This window comes from Anastrepha obliqua, chromosome 5 (genome assembly GCF_027943255.1).
Source record: "Anastrepha obliqua isolate idAnaObli1 chromosome 5, idAnaObli1_1.0, whole genome shotgun sequence".
Taxonomy (NCBI): Eukaryota; Metazoa; Arthropoda; class Insecta; order Diptera; family Tephritidae; genus Anastrepha; species Anastrepha obliqua.
In genome coordinates, this window is record NC_072896.1 from 92,828,866 (window position 1) to 92,845,571 (window position 16,706).

General features: G+C 35.2%; 1 protein-coding gene across 1 annotated transcript; it reads right to left on the reverse strand.

The window, feature by feature from the left end:
• Nucleotides 1-4,994: 4,994 nt before the first annotated feature.
• Nucleotides 4,995-15,318, reverse strand: LOC129247709 (UDP-glucosyltransferase 2-like). The gene is made up of 4 exons (XM_054886963.1): nucleotides 15,263-15,318; nucleotides 6,935-7,181; nucleotides 6,314-6,760; nucleotides 4,995-6,238 (listed from the first exon to the last, which is right to left on the reverse strand). The coding sequence occupies exons 2-4, from the start codon at nucleotides 7,179-7,181 to the stop codon at nucleotides 5,295-5,297; spliced, it is 1,638 nt and encodes a 545-aa protein (XP_054742938.1). The 5' UTR covers nucleotides 15,263-15,318; the 3' UTR covers nucleotides 4,995-5,294.
• Between the last annotated feature and the right edge of the window lie 1,388 nt (nucleotides 15,319-16,706).

Consider the following 16,706-nt stretch of genomic DNA (forward strand, 5'->3'; position numbering starts at 1 on the left):
ACATCCCCAAATCGAGTGGTCCTTCATTCCGCCCTCGGCTCCTCACATGGGTGGGGCATGGGAGCGAATGATACAGTCAACAAAATCAATTTTAATGGATATTACGCACGAAGCAATACTACGTGAAGAAGTTCTAAGGGCCACTTTAGCGGACATTGAAAATATTCTTAATTCAAGACCTCTGACATATGTGCCCTTGGAGACTGCAGACGACGACGCACTTACGCCCAATCACTTTTTGTTAGGAAACTCAAGCGGAATTCGCGAATCAGGTTGTGATGACGACAGTGGGCCAGCTCTCCGTCGATGCTTTCGAATTTCAAACCAGCTAGCTAACCAATTCTGGAAGCGTTGGATCCAAGAATACCTTCCGTACCTTACTAGACGTTCTAAGTGGTTCCACCCGCCGATTCGACCTATCGAAATAAACGACGTCGTGGTCATCGTTGACAACAATGCGAAAAGGAACTCATGGCCGAAAGGAATAGTTATAGATCTCCACCGTGGAAAGGACGGAGAGGCTCGTAGCGCTGTGGTGAAACTAGCAAACGGTCTGTGCACCCGACCCGTAATTAAATTAGCAAAACTCGATGTCACTAGTCATAATTGAATTGGTAAATTTCATACTAGAATTCGTAGGAAATTTACGAGAGGGGGTATGTTGCGAAATTTATTCATTTTATAATTTTGCATTCACGCTTATTGCGAAAGGTGCGATGGCAACCCATCGCACTCATCTGTTTGCCATTTTCTCATTTTCTCATTCTCTCATAAAATGTCAAACTCATTCCTTTTGATTTCTACATTGTTCGAGCACTGGCGCCGCAAGCGAACAAAATGTAAGTTTTATATTGTACATTCTTATTATTAAATTTGAACTAATTGTAAAATAAAGATTTCAGCCTACAGCTACAAGGACTTGAATATTGTTTAATTTGCGGGCCGCCTATTGTTGGGACAACACACCTCTTTAAGAAATGTGCCGCAAGCAATCAAAAAACTGTCTTAGAAATTTACACATCAAAAGATACAGAATCTGGAATATAAAAATTAAGTGAAAAATTTGCATCGATTTCCTCATTACAGATCATGAAAACATCAGCGTGCGTTTGTTCCGTCAATTCAATTGAAGATGTCGCTTCTGTAAGGGAAAACACTGTTGTTGGTATACTCGTATATGAAATGCCGTGTATGTAAATCAAAATGCGCTTATCCACAAAGTCTTGAGACATTTGAATTTATCATAATTAGAAACAACAACAAAGAATAATAACGAAAAGTATGCCTCTCGTATATTTGGTTGCATGAGCTGCGATGACGATTCGAGCTGTGTGAGAATGGCCCAAAAACGGCAAATACGACTGCGATGCGCCACGCACTATTTAATTGAAAAAAATACGGTTAGCAACAGCAACATCGTAGTTTACGACTTCGTCTATTATTAGTAGCGGTAAATTAAAATGCTATACCTACCAATTACAAGAAATAGGCTACGGAGAAGTGACGAATGTCATAATAGCAGCGCGACATATGTATTTTACTTTATTTAATTTAATTTTTTTTTTTTTTAATTTTTTTTATATATTTTTTTATTTTTTTTTTTTTAAACATAATTTATGTTACAACAAAAACTCAGAATTTTAAATTTTGTACAAAATTAAAAAAACTTTAAAGCAAAATTTATACAAATTTCCAAATTTTAGCAGCATTTTTAGAAAATTTTAAAGTATTTTTATTTTTCTGAGATTTTTTTTAATTCATTTTATTTAATTTTTTTTATAGAAAACGTAATTTATATTATAACAAAAACCATATATCGTAGACTCTCTACTAGCGGAGATGCAGGAACTTGGTTTTCATGTCCAAGCATATGCGGACGATGTCTGTGCGCTAACATCGGATAAATCCTTAAGGAGGCTTGCACGAAAGTACAGAGGATTCTTGACAAAATCGATGACTGGTGCCTGAGACAAGGTGTTTCCGTTAATACTAATAAAACAGCCATAGTCTTGTTTACGAGAAAACGGAAATCCAGTTGTCCAACACTGAAAGGTCTGACACTTGGTCTTACCGATGAAGTTAAATATCTAGGAGTAATCTTGGATAAGAAGCTGACTTGGGAGACACACGTTTCACTGAAGGTGAATCGCGCATTGATCATTTTCCAGCTATGCTGTAGAGCCTTTGGTAAACCCAGGGGTCTGAAACCTGCTGTGGTCCTATGGATATACACTGCACAGATCAGACCAATCAAATCTTTAGGTTGCTATCTGAGTAGTATCCTCTGTTTTTGGCACCTAAAGACGACCTGATACCCACAGCTTCATTTGGAAGGAAATTTGATGTCAGATTTCCATTGCGTGAGCAAAGGCGTAATCCAGAATGCATGCAGGGAGGTTTAACGGATATTTTCTTCACCGATGGGTCCAAGAATGAAATACGGTCTGGAGCCGGATGGTGCTTAAACGATAGTAATAAGTATCACTATGCTATGGGGGAAATGGCAACTGTTTTCCAAACGGAAGTTTTCACCATCCTGAAAGTAGCCGAATGGATAATCGAGAGGAGATGGAGCGGAAAACAGATTGAAGTTTTCAGTGACAGTCAAGCTGCACTGGGACTCACGGGACTAACTATCTCTACCTCTGTCTCTATTATTTCCTATCTCTTTCTCTAATACTTTTCTCCTTCGCTCCTTGACTATCCACCCCCTTTCCAGAGCTTTAAATACAATGGGCTTTTTAGCCTGAGTAGTTTAGGAGCCACCAAATCTCCTGGTGCTCCTTGGCTCGACCTTTTCAAATTTCAATTTCACATAACTTAAAATTTCAAATTTTGAGCAAAATTTATAAAATTGAAACAATTTTCATAAAAATTTCAAACTTTGCTTTTTTCAAATGCTGACTATTTTTAAAAATTTTTGAAGTACGTATTTAGTTTTGTAGTCCATTTAATTTGGCATATCAGTGTGCCCGTTTAGAGTAGCTCAAAATTCTGGTTGCTTTTTGATAATGTTTCTTTTTTGTGGTCGTTGTCAAGTGCTCGAATTTTAGTTTTTTTTTATAGGGAAAAACGCACAGGCCCGCCAGCAAAAAATCAAAAAATTTTAAAAAGTGCACTTCATTATTCCAAAAATCAAGGAGATTTGTTTTTTAATTCTGACTGAAAAGTTTGAAACCTTGATAAAAGTTTGTTAAATTTTTTACTGATATGCCTGTGCTTGGATGACCGTAGCTTTATTCGAAAAATGGTTTCACAGAACATTTGTTCCAGAGGTGTGTTCATTTTTTTGCCAAAACAAAGAATCCTGAATCCTAAGAATTGCTTACTTAATTTTAATTTCAAATTCTTTTTATTTTTTTTTTTTATTACTTTTTCTTTTTAATTAATTACTCTTTTATTTAATTACTTTTTTATAATTTTTTACTACTACAATAAATATTTGTAAAATTTTCCACGCGCACGTTTTTGTGTTGTGGTGGGTATAAGAACCCACAGTTGATTGTTCGTTTAAGCAGCCTGCAAATATGCAATGTTTTTATAATTTTATCGCAAAAATACCAAGCCCAGCGTGCGTCACCCTGCATAGCACAGCGATGGCTACAAAAATATCACGAGGTACAGTGCAATCCGGTTATAATGGACTTATCATCTAAACAGAATATAAATTTTGTGCATCCAAAAATTAAGTTCATTGAATTTTATACACTTAAGTGGCCTAAGTGCATTAGCGATACGCGACAAAAATTCTGAGGAGGCAAATTCATTCCATCCCTTCAATCATAGGATTGGGGTCAAACACAATAGACCACATCAGAGGTCGCTGTGCATGATGGTCCGGTAATAATAATATAAAAATAGGGTGTCATATATAAATGAAAGCCCGATTGAGTTCGCAAAGAGTCGAGCAATTTGAAAACATTTGGACCATTTTGTAAACGCAGACGAAACATGGACTCACCGCAATACTCCCGCGATAAAGGAAGAATGTCGGAACAGCGAGCTGCTCTTGGTGAATCGAAGCCGAACAAGGTTGGTCTATCAGCTAATTAAAGCATCGAGACAATTTTTTCGCTGTTGAGTCTGTTATTATTCACATTACTTACCTTGAAAAGGTTAAAACGAGCACTAACGCATTTTAAGCAGAACTTTGGGTTCAATTCAACATCGATTTGAGGCAAAAACGAAGGCATTTTTCGAGAAAAAAATGTATATTCACCAAAATAGTGCAGCAGTGCATCATAGTCCACAGTCGCAGTGTTGAAAATAATGAATTAAGTTACAAATAGCTCCCAAGGAGTGGCAGAAATGACTCGGCTATAAACTATGTGAGTTGCAGAAAGAGTTCATCGATGCACGAAATGCTTACTTTGTGAACTTTGTAGAATTTTTATTTTTCGAGAGGTGTCCAAAAAAATTAAAAAACCTTGGATGAAATGTACCCAAGTTTTATGTTAAATGTTGTGAAAATGGTTTAAAACTGTTTTATGGTCGATCTACAGCTCCTGGGCGATGCTACAACTTCTAGTATGCCAGTCAACTTCGATTATTTCTGTGATTCGATCGACTTTTTCGAAATTTCCTACATTATCAACATTTCCTTTAACGCTGAAGAAATCAACGCTGAAAGGAATCAACGAAACCAAAATTGCACGTAATTAGCTGTTACAATATCGGCACCATAAACAACATTCACAATTTCAGCCTGACCAGGTCAGGCTTGCATTTCGGCCTTTATCAAAGAAAAACTGTAAGCTGTACCGAATTTTCTCCATTATTAACACCCTGTAACTCACAACTGAATGGAATAGGTAAAGAATGGGTAAAATATTTTTTTTAGAGCGAAATATCACCTTGACAACGATCATAAACTTTAAAATGTTTGATCAAGAAAATGAAGGATTTCTTGTTTTCCCCAAACCCGCTTCGCTGTTTTTCTTATTTTAAAGTCCCCGTTCCTTTTTCTCTCTCCTTTCATTCAAAACGCAACAGAGTTAATCTAGTCGTGCATGATTGCTTAGTTTTTTATTCAACTATCCTAGAAGTCTGCTGACAAAAACAAAATTGTACAAACAACTCACTGATAGCGCCACAAACATAACAACAATTTCTTACACTAAGAAAAAAGCGCATTTGGATTTGACTCTTAATCGATTACTACAGATTGACAATAGACTGGTAATAATTAAGTGTTCAAATTCTTAAATACGAGAAGAATGCTTAAACGCCTAATAGCACTCCATTTTATAAATTAACTCAACATAGCCTTATGTATGGGACGGCAACGCCTTGTGTTAGCCCGCGTAACGGTATTTATTGCTTGCTTTCAGGTCTATTTGTATCGCTTTCGTACCTTGCGTTTTCGCCTTACTAAAGCAAACGATTTGTTTTACAAATTCGAAAGCTGGAGTTTTCAGTTCGCTTAGGCGCAGAGGTATCCACAATGCCAAGAGCAACAGCACAAGCGCACAACCAAAAACATCCAACAACAAATACTGATAGAGTGGCAAATAAGCACTGTGTGACTTCAAATGTGATGCGCCTTTGTGTCGGGCCACATATTCCATCCAAAAGGAGGCCTCTTCCAGTGGATCGACGAGATTATCGCGGAATTTCTGTGACATTTCTAACGCCTTCTTCTTGTAGATAGGATCGTTGACAAGTAGCCGGAGATTCTGTACCAGATCTTCACTGGTCATTTGGCCGAAATGCAACCAACGCGCATAGCCACCCTGCACCGAACGCATTGAATTGCGGTGTTGATCGCCAAAGAATGGAATGCACAGCATCGGCACACCCCAATGGATGCCTTCCTGAGTGCCAAAGATGCCACCGTGCGTAATGAACACCTTCACATTCGGATGGGCGAGTATGTCGTTTTGTGGCAACCAGCTTTGGATTTTCACATTGGGTGGCAGATGACCAATTGATGAGTTCTCGAACTTCCAAAGCACATTTTGCTTAAGCTGGCTGAAGGCGTTTAGTATGAGATTAATTTTTTCTTGAGGCATTTCAGTACTCTTCATGTACGAGCCCAAACTGAAATAGATGACGCCTTGTGTGGAATTGTCCAAAAAGTTCTGTAAATCTTCTGGCAGTGGCTTGCGTTTCTTGATATGCACGCCAGCTACATCCACCAGACCAGGCATACTGGGACGTGGCACATCCGTACTGCGGTGACTGTTGATCAACATCATGGAAATATTTTTTTCCAGAGCGCTCACATGCGGTAGAGGACCTGAGATGATTGATGAAAAAATAATTATTTTAATACCCTTAAATAAAATCTCAAATTTCTCTCGTCTCAACTTACCATCGATATAACCACCGAAGTGGCGCTCAGCCATCTCCTGCATCTTGGGCATGTAATACCAGCGCCTCAGCACCGCATCATACAGTGACAAATATGTGTTATAGGCCCGTTGCAGGAAGGTCATTTGATCTGTGAAAGCGACCAGCAAATGCGGCACGGTAGCCCATGGCGTCAGCAGGCCCATCGCATGATCCATATTGTCCGCATAGCCCATTGTGCCCAGCGTAACGACGGGACATTTGAATTTGTGCGCGAACATGAGGAAACTCTCGTGATAGAATTGCTCCAACACGATAAGATCAAATTCCAAATCCTTGCTGGCAATCAGAGATTTCACCTTTGGGTCGTTGAATGCGTGCTCCGAGCTAAGCAAGCCGACATGCCAATACATTTGCAAGTTCTCGAAATCACTTGTGAAATGCATTTTAAAAATGTTCTCACGCGGTCCTGGAATTGAGAGGAGATACAGGCTATGTTTACTAAAAAGGAGGCGTGAAAGAAAATCAAGAATTTTGAAACTAATCTTTCTGATTTTTATTTTTTTTTTTATATTTTTTTTACGAAAATATTTGTTAAACTCAAATAAACTATTTGATTCACAAAAAATCTACTTGTACTTACGATGAGCGGCAATATCCAGCTTTGGATCGATAATGATCTCCGTTAAGTTTGGATGTGGCTGCTTGGCGGGATGGTTAGTCAATGTAGTGACTTGGTGTCCACGTCGCAACAAGTCTTTTAGAAAGTGCTCCATCCACATCCAATGGCTGGGTGCCGGGAAGGGTCCCATAAACAAGATTCTGTAACCTGTACACGTTAGCGGCATCAGGGCTGCCATGACGAGGAGGGTTAACCATGAAAGTTGCATCTGAAAAAATTAGAAAACAAAAACTGTTTTAGAGGGGGAATAAAAGGAAAACAGGAAGTAGAATTGTAAGAACTAGCAACAGACAGATAAGTTAGTTCACGAAGAGGTGCGTGGAATGCAAAAATAAAACCTCACAGGAAGGGCAGGTTTGTTTTGCTAATTCGAAAACTGCTGGAGTTTTCAATTCGCTTAGGTTTAGTGCCAAGACCAACAGCACAAGTGCAGAACGAAAAACATCCAACAACTTGGGGGTTTCTGGGCTTTTGATACTGGAAGTATTCTTAACTTAATTTCTTTAGATCGATCACAGCGAACTGGTTAAGAAACGCAATCGATCTCCAACTTCATGGAGGAACTTCATAAGCTTGAGTTTTTTGAGCCAATAGGGATATCTTATCGTAGTTATTTAGTAGACAGAAACCATAACTGGTTTTATGAGGCGTCAGGAGGTGAAAAATCATTATTGCAAAAGCGGAATAAATGTGGATTTAAGGGAGGCAGCTCCTCCTTGTTTTTTTTAATTCATTTACAATCTAAAGAATATACTTTCAATGTTTTAAGCTTAACAGAAAGTCTAAAAAGTGATGAGCGTCGAACGAAAGATGAGTAAGAACGAAAACTTTCATCGCGTTTTTCTCGAAATACGTTTTTTCCGCGCTGCCGAATATACCTCAAAAAGTAATAAAGATATCAACTTAAAATTTTACAGAAATATTCTTTGATATATTGACTTTGCATATACGTCAAAATTTTACATTAATTACTACTAAAAATATGGTTTTGATCAATTTGTAAAAAGTGAGATTTTTTTCTTTTTGACTTCAATTTTTTTTCCTTTTTACTTAAAATATTTTTCCGTTTTACTTCAAATTTTCATTTTGGTTTTTCAAATACGTAAATACAAAGCGGAACAACTTATTTTGATGAAAAATTTTGGTCTGATTGATTTCAGTTGATTAAACGAGGTTGTACATTCCACGGCGCAAATTAAAGGAGCCTCATTTGAGAAGCTGTAGCGCTGCCATTTTTTATACTATTTTTATTTTAAAAAATTGGTTGTATATTCATTTAAGCACGAATATTAACATGCAATTTATTTTAAGAAAATGAATACTCTCAGGGTTTCCCAAAAATTATTGAAAAACTCGTTGTCTGGAGTAGCTGCCCCCCTTAAGCAGGCATCTCTATCTCCCGCTTGGTATGGAAAGCTGTTATGGGAAAGCCTAGCACTCAGAGATTAATTAACTAGATTTAATGTGAAACGATGAATTTTGTACAGTTTCCTACCTGGGAATGCTACTTAAGGACTATGAGAAGAAAACCAGAAGTGGCCAAGTGCGGTGAAAAAGTATGTGTACTCCAATTTTTTGTTATAAAAGTGGAACAAACAAATAAGTTTAACACAGCCAGAGCTGTTGATATAACAGAGAAGATTAAAGTTTAAGCTTATTTTAGCTGAATTATTATTAGTGGTAACACCTCATATTTCACATAAAATAATATCGTTAATTCATTTGATTGAAAATTGTCGAGGATATTCAAGGATAAGAACTTTGAAGAAGATTTTTAAGGTATTTTTCCACAGAATGATTACGAAAAAAAATTATATTTATACTTCTGTACATTATTAACTTTGTTTATGAAATTACCATCCTCATTGAAACTTTAAGGTTGTTTACAAAAAAATTCAGACGTTCTGAGGAAAACCGAAAAACGCAAATTTTTATATTTGAGCTCTAGGTTCGCACTATACGAGTATATGACTCGCAGTTTCGTGCATTCATCGATTTTCTCATGTGTGACACAAAAATTAAATTAAAAGGCACGCTGATACTTGTAGGGAAGACTCTTGAAGAAGACTCTTGAAGAAGACTCTTGAAGGGAAGACTCCGGAAGTAATGAAATTTAGTTTTGTGATAGTGCATTTACCACTCACAAAATGTATTTTTATTAAAGAATTTGAAAGAAAAACGTGAAAGATATTCAAGGATATAAATTTTAAACCACGTTTTTACGTGTTTTACTAGAACATAAATAAAAAAGTTATTAAAAACTATTAAAAAGTGTTTTACGATTGTGTGCACTGTCCCCATTCATTTGATACTTATATTTCTATACCTTGCATAATTTTAGTTTTACGTATAGGAGTTTTTGAAACCAACATCATCTACTTTAAAAAAAAAGATCATAAATTTTGTAAAAAAAACAAAGAGCCCAAATTTATTGTAATTGAGCTTTAGTTTCGGGAGTATATCGATTGTCTGATGTGTGGAAAAATTATTAAATTTTGTAGCATGGTGTTATAGGATTCCTGTCAAAGACAATATATGTGCCTCATTAGAGGTCGCTTTTTCATGGCAGAAATAAAGGGTGGTTAAGTTTTAAGGGCCGGTGTTGATTTTGAATAAAATACAATTTTTTTTGAAAATTATTGTCATTTCTCTTTATTATGATAATACTGATATGACTCAATTACGTACGGAACAAAATATTGGCCAAATGACGGTCGCGGTCTCGGCGACGCACGTCCATCCGATGGTCCAAATTTTCGATGACGCTGAGGCATAATTGAGGTTCTATGCCGTTAATGTGCCGAATTATCTCATCCTTTAGCTCTTGAATTGTTACTGGCTTATCAACGTACACCTTTTCTTTCAAATAAACTCGAAGAAAGAAGTCCAACGGTGTCTTTGACGTTTAGGTGTGGTTCACGTTCAACATCGGCCCTTGAAATTTAACCACCCTTTACAATCGGAAGTTTGAGATTGCCTGCCGAGAGGCGACCGTTATTAGAAAAATGTTTTTCTTAATTTTGGTGTTTCGCCGAGATTCGAACCTACGTTTTCTCTGTCAATTCCGAATGGTCGTCGCGCACCAACCGATTCGGCTACGGTGGTCGCCAATTGTTTTTGTTTATAGGGAATATATAAAACATGAACAATTTAATTCACTATACAATCTGATAGAATAGGAAAAAAAATATTTCAGACTTTGCTTGCGACCCATAAAAAAAAATAAAGTAGGTGCCACGCCCCCTTTTAAAATACCTAATGATGTTCGTCTTAAGTATGGCCAGATAGTATAACAGATTGCGCCTTCCGGATTCGCTGTGTCTTCAGGCCTCAAGACAAACAAACGAAAGGAAGAGGAATTATTTGTTTGTGAAGAGGGAGAGTAGGCAAAAGCAATAGAAACTTCCAAGCACAAGAAATTATACGCACACATACAAACTTTCTTGCCACGGCCTCAACCGCATTAAATGCAAAAAACTGAATATGGAAGCTTTATGTTATTTTGTGCTTTCACAATTTAACATCGGGCACTTCGTTTTCATTAGTTTGTTTAACTGTTTTCAAAAGGCGCCAACTTCTCTATTCAGTTCACTTTGGTTATACCTCATAAAACTGGTAAACTCCATTAATTTTACTGCTACCAACTCCATTTCCAGAGAGTCTCATTCGACCGTTCATACAGGGAGATTTTTGTTGCTTCAACATTGCGAGTTCTCTTTTGGTATTGTTTTTAGGCTAAAGTCAACAACAACATTGAGAAGAACGAGAATACAAAGGGTTTCGACAGAGCACCAGCATCACAAGTAACGAGTTGAAGCAATAAATATTTCCCTGCATGAACCCGGTCTTACTAATACTCATTGAAAGCCTGCAAATAAATGTAATTTTTGACACCCATTTTCCAGCGCTACCAACATATGCTTTTTTAAATTAGTTGCTTCATGTAGTTGCCACTCGCTAACGCTTGGCAAATCGAAGAGGCCTTGTATGAAATTTCAGTTTCCCAACGTAAGCGAGAAAAGCACTTCGTATGAGGAGGTGCTATACTGCTTTTTCACCATAAGTACTTTTCACCCTAGCTTAAAAACTTTTAGAGAGATATAGGTTTTCACATTTTGGTCTACATGTCAGATGCCACGCCACCTATATATCGGAGTTAAAATTTCTGCACTGAAGGAAGTTATTCATTTCGTTGCATTTTCCATTGACATCGAGCGAACTTTACATTCAGAAAAGCGATTAAATATTTATTTTAGTTTGGCGTATTTGAATACTTATACCCACACGCATTCACATGCATCTCACACCTACTCGCATCACTTCCATTTCCCACATTTCGTACGAATTCGCAATCAGGGCAAGCGCAGATTCAGAATTTTAACAGCAAACGTTTAAGGCCTGCCAAAATGCGATCACTACTCGAACTATGCCAACTGTCAAAACAAAACACTGCCCAAAATTCGCAAAAATCGCACTTGAAAGTCCCTTAGTTTCACTAATGGATTGGCTGCGATTTTACGATATCTACCAAGCAATGCCAACCACTTAATTTGCTATTAGCATCAGTTAATATCTTCAAGTTTGGCACTTAATTCAAGCAGCCAATTTAACAATCTGAAATGATAAACTCATCCACTAACAAATAATGAAGCAGCTGCAGTAAGTACATACGAGCATTTCAAGAATTTATCGCGAGTGAGCGCACTTGAAAACTTCAGCCAGCAACGGCCATCAAAAAGACCCCAACTGTTGGCTTGCGCTTGCGTATTCAATAAAAACAGCTGTTATCGAAACAAGAATGGCTACATACAAACATGCATACATACAAAAAAATAATAATTTTGTTTTTATTTTGTGAGGCATCCAATTGCTTCCTCAGAAATCGGCATTTCATATCGCTTTTATTTTGACTGCACGCTCCGAGCGAATGTCTGTGGAATAATCGCAGTACAGCGACCATAAAGTAGGCAAATACTACAAAAGTTCACATGGTTACAGTACAGCATATTTTCGTCATCATAAAATCATTTAAATACGTTTGCCCATGCATACAAACACAAACATATTGAAAAGTGATTGGAGTGACTAAATATGAGAGTCCCAAAAACAAAAAAAAAAAAAACACTCTTGGTGAGAAGTGCACGTATTCAAGGTTTTGTTATCAGGTCACAAACTTTAGCAAGCAACAAAACACTGACAAAGAAATTTCAAGTATTCTACATTAACTAACAAACGTGCCTTACTGATTGGAATATCTTTACTTTCTTTTTTTGTTTTTTTTTTTTGCATTTTTTGGAAATCCTGATTTATGTAGTTACTCGTATATAGTTTTTACGTTAATAGCGATATGCAGCTTTGGGCCAGACAAGTGTCACTACTTTTTGATAAATAAAATTTGATTTATTTGTTCTTACTTTTCACAAATTCAATGCGCACATTTTCGCCCGAAGATTTCACAGAGGATTTCCATTCGATAATGACATTTCAGCAGCCATTGGGGATGTGTTAAACACCCGTATTACAAAAGCTACTCTTAAGCAGCGTTAACTCGTCGACCACAGAGACTCATTACAGTGACCTGGGAAATATTTCTGAAGTCGCGTTACCACATGTCCTTAAATTATCCTGATCTTTTGGGGAGTTCAATCAGCTCCTCATACCAGATTGTATTTAACTATTCATATCCTCGAAAAGTGATTCCCCAGAACCTTAATCGCTAGAAGTGTTTATTTAATGGTGCCTTTTGCTCGTCTCTACAACTCTTGCAATATGCGAATCTGGCTGCCAAAAAGCCAAGAGTACACTCATCCGTTGATATTCTCTTAATCAGTCGTATATCCCTTTTGGAAGCCCCAATAAATTTCATGTTCTGTGTTAATTGCTTGTTGCCCAAAAATGAGTGCAATAATTGGCAGGCATCTGAAATATTCCATCTACAAACAAGAAACCTTGAAAGGGATTTTGGTCAGCGATCGCCGATGACTAAACGCGGCCATGGTATAAGTGTTGTGACCAATAGAATCTATTAATTTTGCTGAAGCTGCATAATCGTGAAGCCATGGAATAAGAGTTGCGTTCAACGGATTCTGTCAACTTTACAATCAGCTATAAGTCATGATTTCGCTATGCAGTTGAGGCAGGCTCTTGTAAGCCCATTCTAGTGTCGCAAAATATTTATGGCTGCTTCTGTTCTTTCTATACGAGTATATTTTACTCTAGCTTTCGTAAGCAAATTAGATGCTGTGAGGGCATTTATTACTTCTGAGAGTGTAATAAGAGTTTTAATACAACTGAGCCCTAGCAGATTTTCGGATTCATAGAAGCATATTTTAGGCTGGTCAATACAGTCATATTCATCTGAAGTTTAAAAAATTGTGTTTTAAAAATTTATTTCTTGATCTAAAACAAAAATTGTTTTAAATTTTTTTACCTAATTTTAGTTCTACAATTAAAAAAGGATAGTTCTGACTTAGTTCTAAATATTTGACTTCAGTTTTAAACAAATTTTCTAAATTTTTGACTTTGGTTTAGTCCTTATTTAAAAATTATTCTTCTACTTAAGTTCTAAATTTTATATTTTAGTTCTAAAATAAAAATTCTAAATTTTTTACTTTGATTTGTTTAACATTTAAAAAAAACAATGTGTTCTAATTTAGTTCTAAATTTTTTCCTTCAGTTCTAAAAAAATATTTTCTAAAGTTTTCACTTTATTCTAGTTCTACATCTAAAGAAAAAATATTTGTTAGTTCTAAATTTTTTACTTCAGTTCTAAAACAACTTTTTAAATTTTTCCCTTAACTCTTGTTCTACATCTCGAAAAAAATAGTTCTAATTTGGTTCTAAATCTTTTACTTCAGTTCTAAAAATAATTCGAAACTTTTCACTTTATTCGAGTTCTACATCTAAAAAAAAAGGTTATAATTTAGTTCTAAATTCTTTACTTTAGTTCTACATTTTTTTTAGTTCTTATTTATTCTCGTTCTATATATAAAAATATGTGTTCTTATTTAGTTCTACATTTTTAACTTTAGCTCTAAAAAAACGTTATAATTTTTTACCTTATTCCATTTCTACTTATAAAAAACAATAGTTCTAATTTAGTCCTAAATTGTTTACTTCAGTTCTAAAATATTTTTCTAAAATGTTCACTTTGTTCTAGTTCTACATCTAACGAAAAACATTTTGTTCTAATTAAGTTCTAAATTTTTTACTGCAGTTCTAAAAAAAATGTTTAATTTTTCATTTTATTCTAGTTCACCATCTAAAAATATTGGTTCCACTTTAGTTTTAATTTTTTACTTCAGTTCTAAAAAATGTTTTCTAAATTTTTTACGTTATTCTAACTCTTCGTATAAAAAAATTGAGTTAGAATTTAGTTTTAAATATTTTACTTCTGTTCTAAAACAAGTTTCTAATTTTTCACTTTATTCTAATTCTACATCTAAAGAAAAAATATTTGTTCTAATTTAGTTCTAAATTTTTTACTTCAGTTCTAAAAAAATATTTTAAATTTTTCATTTTATTTTATTTCACCATCTAAAAAATTGGTTCCAATTTAATTCTAAATTTTTTAATTCAGTTCTAAATTTTGTTTTTTTAATTTTCCTCTTTATTCTCGTTCTATATAAAAAAATATAATTTCCTATTTAGTTCTAAATTTTTACTTCTGTTCTCAAAACATTTCTAAATTTTTTACCTTATTCTAATTCTACTTATAAAAAAATTAGTTCTAATTTAGTTCTAAATTTTTCACTTCAGTTCTAAATTTTTTTCTAATTTCCTTTATTCTAGTTCTGCATCTAAACAAATTACATCGTTCTGATTTAGTTCTAAATTTTTTCCTTCAGTTCTAAACAAAATTTTCTAAATTTATACATATAAAAATATTAATATAGTTCCAATTTAGTTATAAATTTTTTACTTGAGTTCTTAATTGACTTTAGCTCCAAATTTTTTACTACAATTTAAATCTAAGCCTATAAACTTGGTTTTAAATATTATATTATATTTATCCAATTCAATTCTGAATTTCTATTTTTATTTTGCTCTATAAAATTTGTATTTCTAATTTTATTTGCTTGATTTTTCCCTTTGTTTTGCAATTTTCACTTATTTGTTATTTTCCGTAAAAATCACTTTTCCTGTATAAATGTCCACTAATCAATTCACGCGAATGACTTTTTATATCCAGATACCAATACGAATATATTCTTGCACCATACGCAAATGGATGTATTTTTTCGTCACAAATATTCACTTAATTAATTTACATGACTTCTTTTGATTTACCTTGAATCGGAATTATTACACGCCCAAATTGATTTTCTTTTTATTTGCGAGTAACTTCTGCTCGGCGAATTTTGCCTGCCTGCTTCAACAGCTCAGCTCAGAAGGACACAACGAATTTTGCGCTCAGCGCCCGTCGGACTTCAACTAGCAGCAACGACTGGCCGAGACATTGAAACGCATCGGCGAAGAAAGTTTGCTCTCACACATCTTTCTAGGTTTGAACAAAAGTACATTTTTGGTGATAAATTTTTTTTTATGACTTTATGATGATTAGGCATCGTTTATTGTTTTTGTTTTTATTTTTTTTTTCACTCAAACTTTTCATTCATTTTTTTACGCTATGCAAGAAATGCGGATCACAATGCAAACTGTACAAATTTTGCAGAATTCTCGAATAGCTACTATGAGCTGATAAGAAGTAGCATTTGAATTAGTCGAAAATCGAGTATTAAGAAATAGAAAAAATAAAATGTGAAAAGATTTCGACGGTTAGATGATCTATGCAAAAGTTCAAGTTAATAAGAACAAGAGTTCGCGAAGGTAGCCAGACTACGCATCTTTATAGTTATATAAACAAGTATATAAGTACATATATACATAAGTACCGTAAGAAATATTTTGAGTACAGTTCTGTTGCTGTTTGAATGTCTATTAATCGTCTCCTAACCTGAAAGAGTTTCGTTTTGTCATTGCTGCTTACTTCTCTAGCGGATTTTTCGCCTTTTTCTTTCCGGGAGCTCAGGAAAGCATCTTGCCTCACAAGTCGATCCTCCGCTGAAAACACCCCTTACTTAGCTATTGCATTCAATATATTCGACCCATAAACGGCACACATTTCTTTTGGCTACCTGCTCCGACTTTTCACGCTAGTCGTAGCTGGCCACAAACAGAGCACAATTGCCAGCGATTTGTACCTTGTCCATAGCACACACACTGTACATAAATCCATAAACTATCATTTCGTTGCGATCATCGGCATGTGAAACAAAAAGGCGGATGACGCGATTGTCTTGCAGTTATTTACCTGTGAATTAAGAAAAAAAGAAAAAACAGTTTGAATGAAGGAATGGTTGCAAAATAGAAGCAATCGTTCTGATATTAAGTTGTTAGGAAATATGGAAATGAGGAGTATACAATTTTATATATGGTACTCTTATCTTATAAAAAAAATGAAAATCCCAGGTAAATGAAAATTTTCAATTACTTGCGATTAATGCCCGTACTTCGCCATACACGAGGGATTTTCTTCGAACTGTAACAAATCGCTGCGAATTGTGCCTTGTGTGTGACCAGCTTAAGGAAAATATGATTCTAAAAATTTGGGAAAAAAGTTAAATTCGAACCGAATTATATTTATCGGAGCATTAGCACCACTGACTAACCAGTTAAGAACAACACGAAAAACTTCTTAATCACAGAAATGTCTGCAAGAAGCATTAAAATT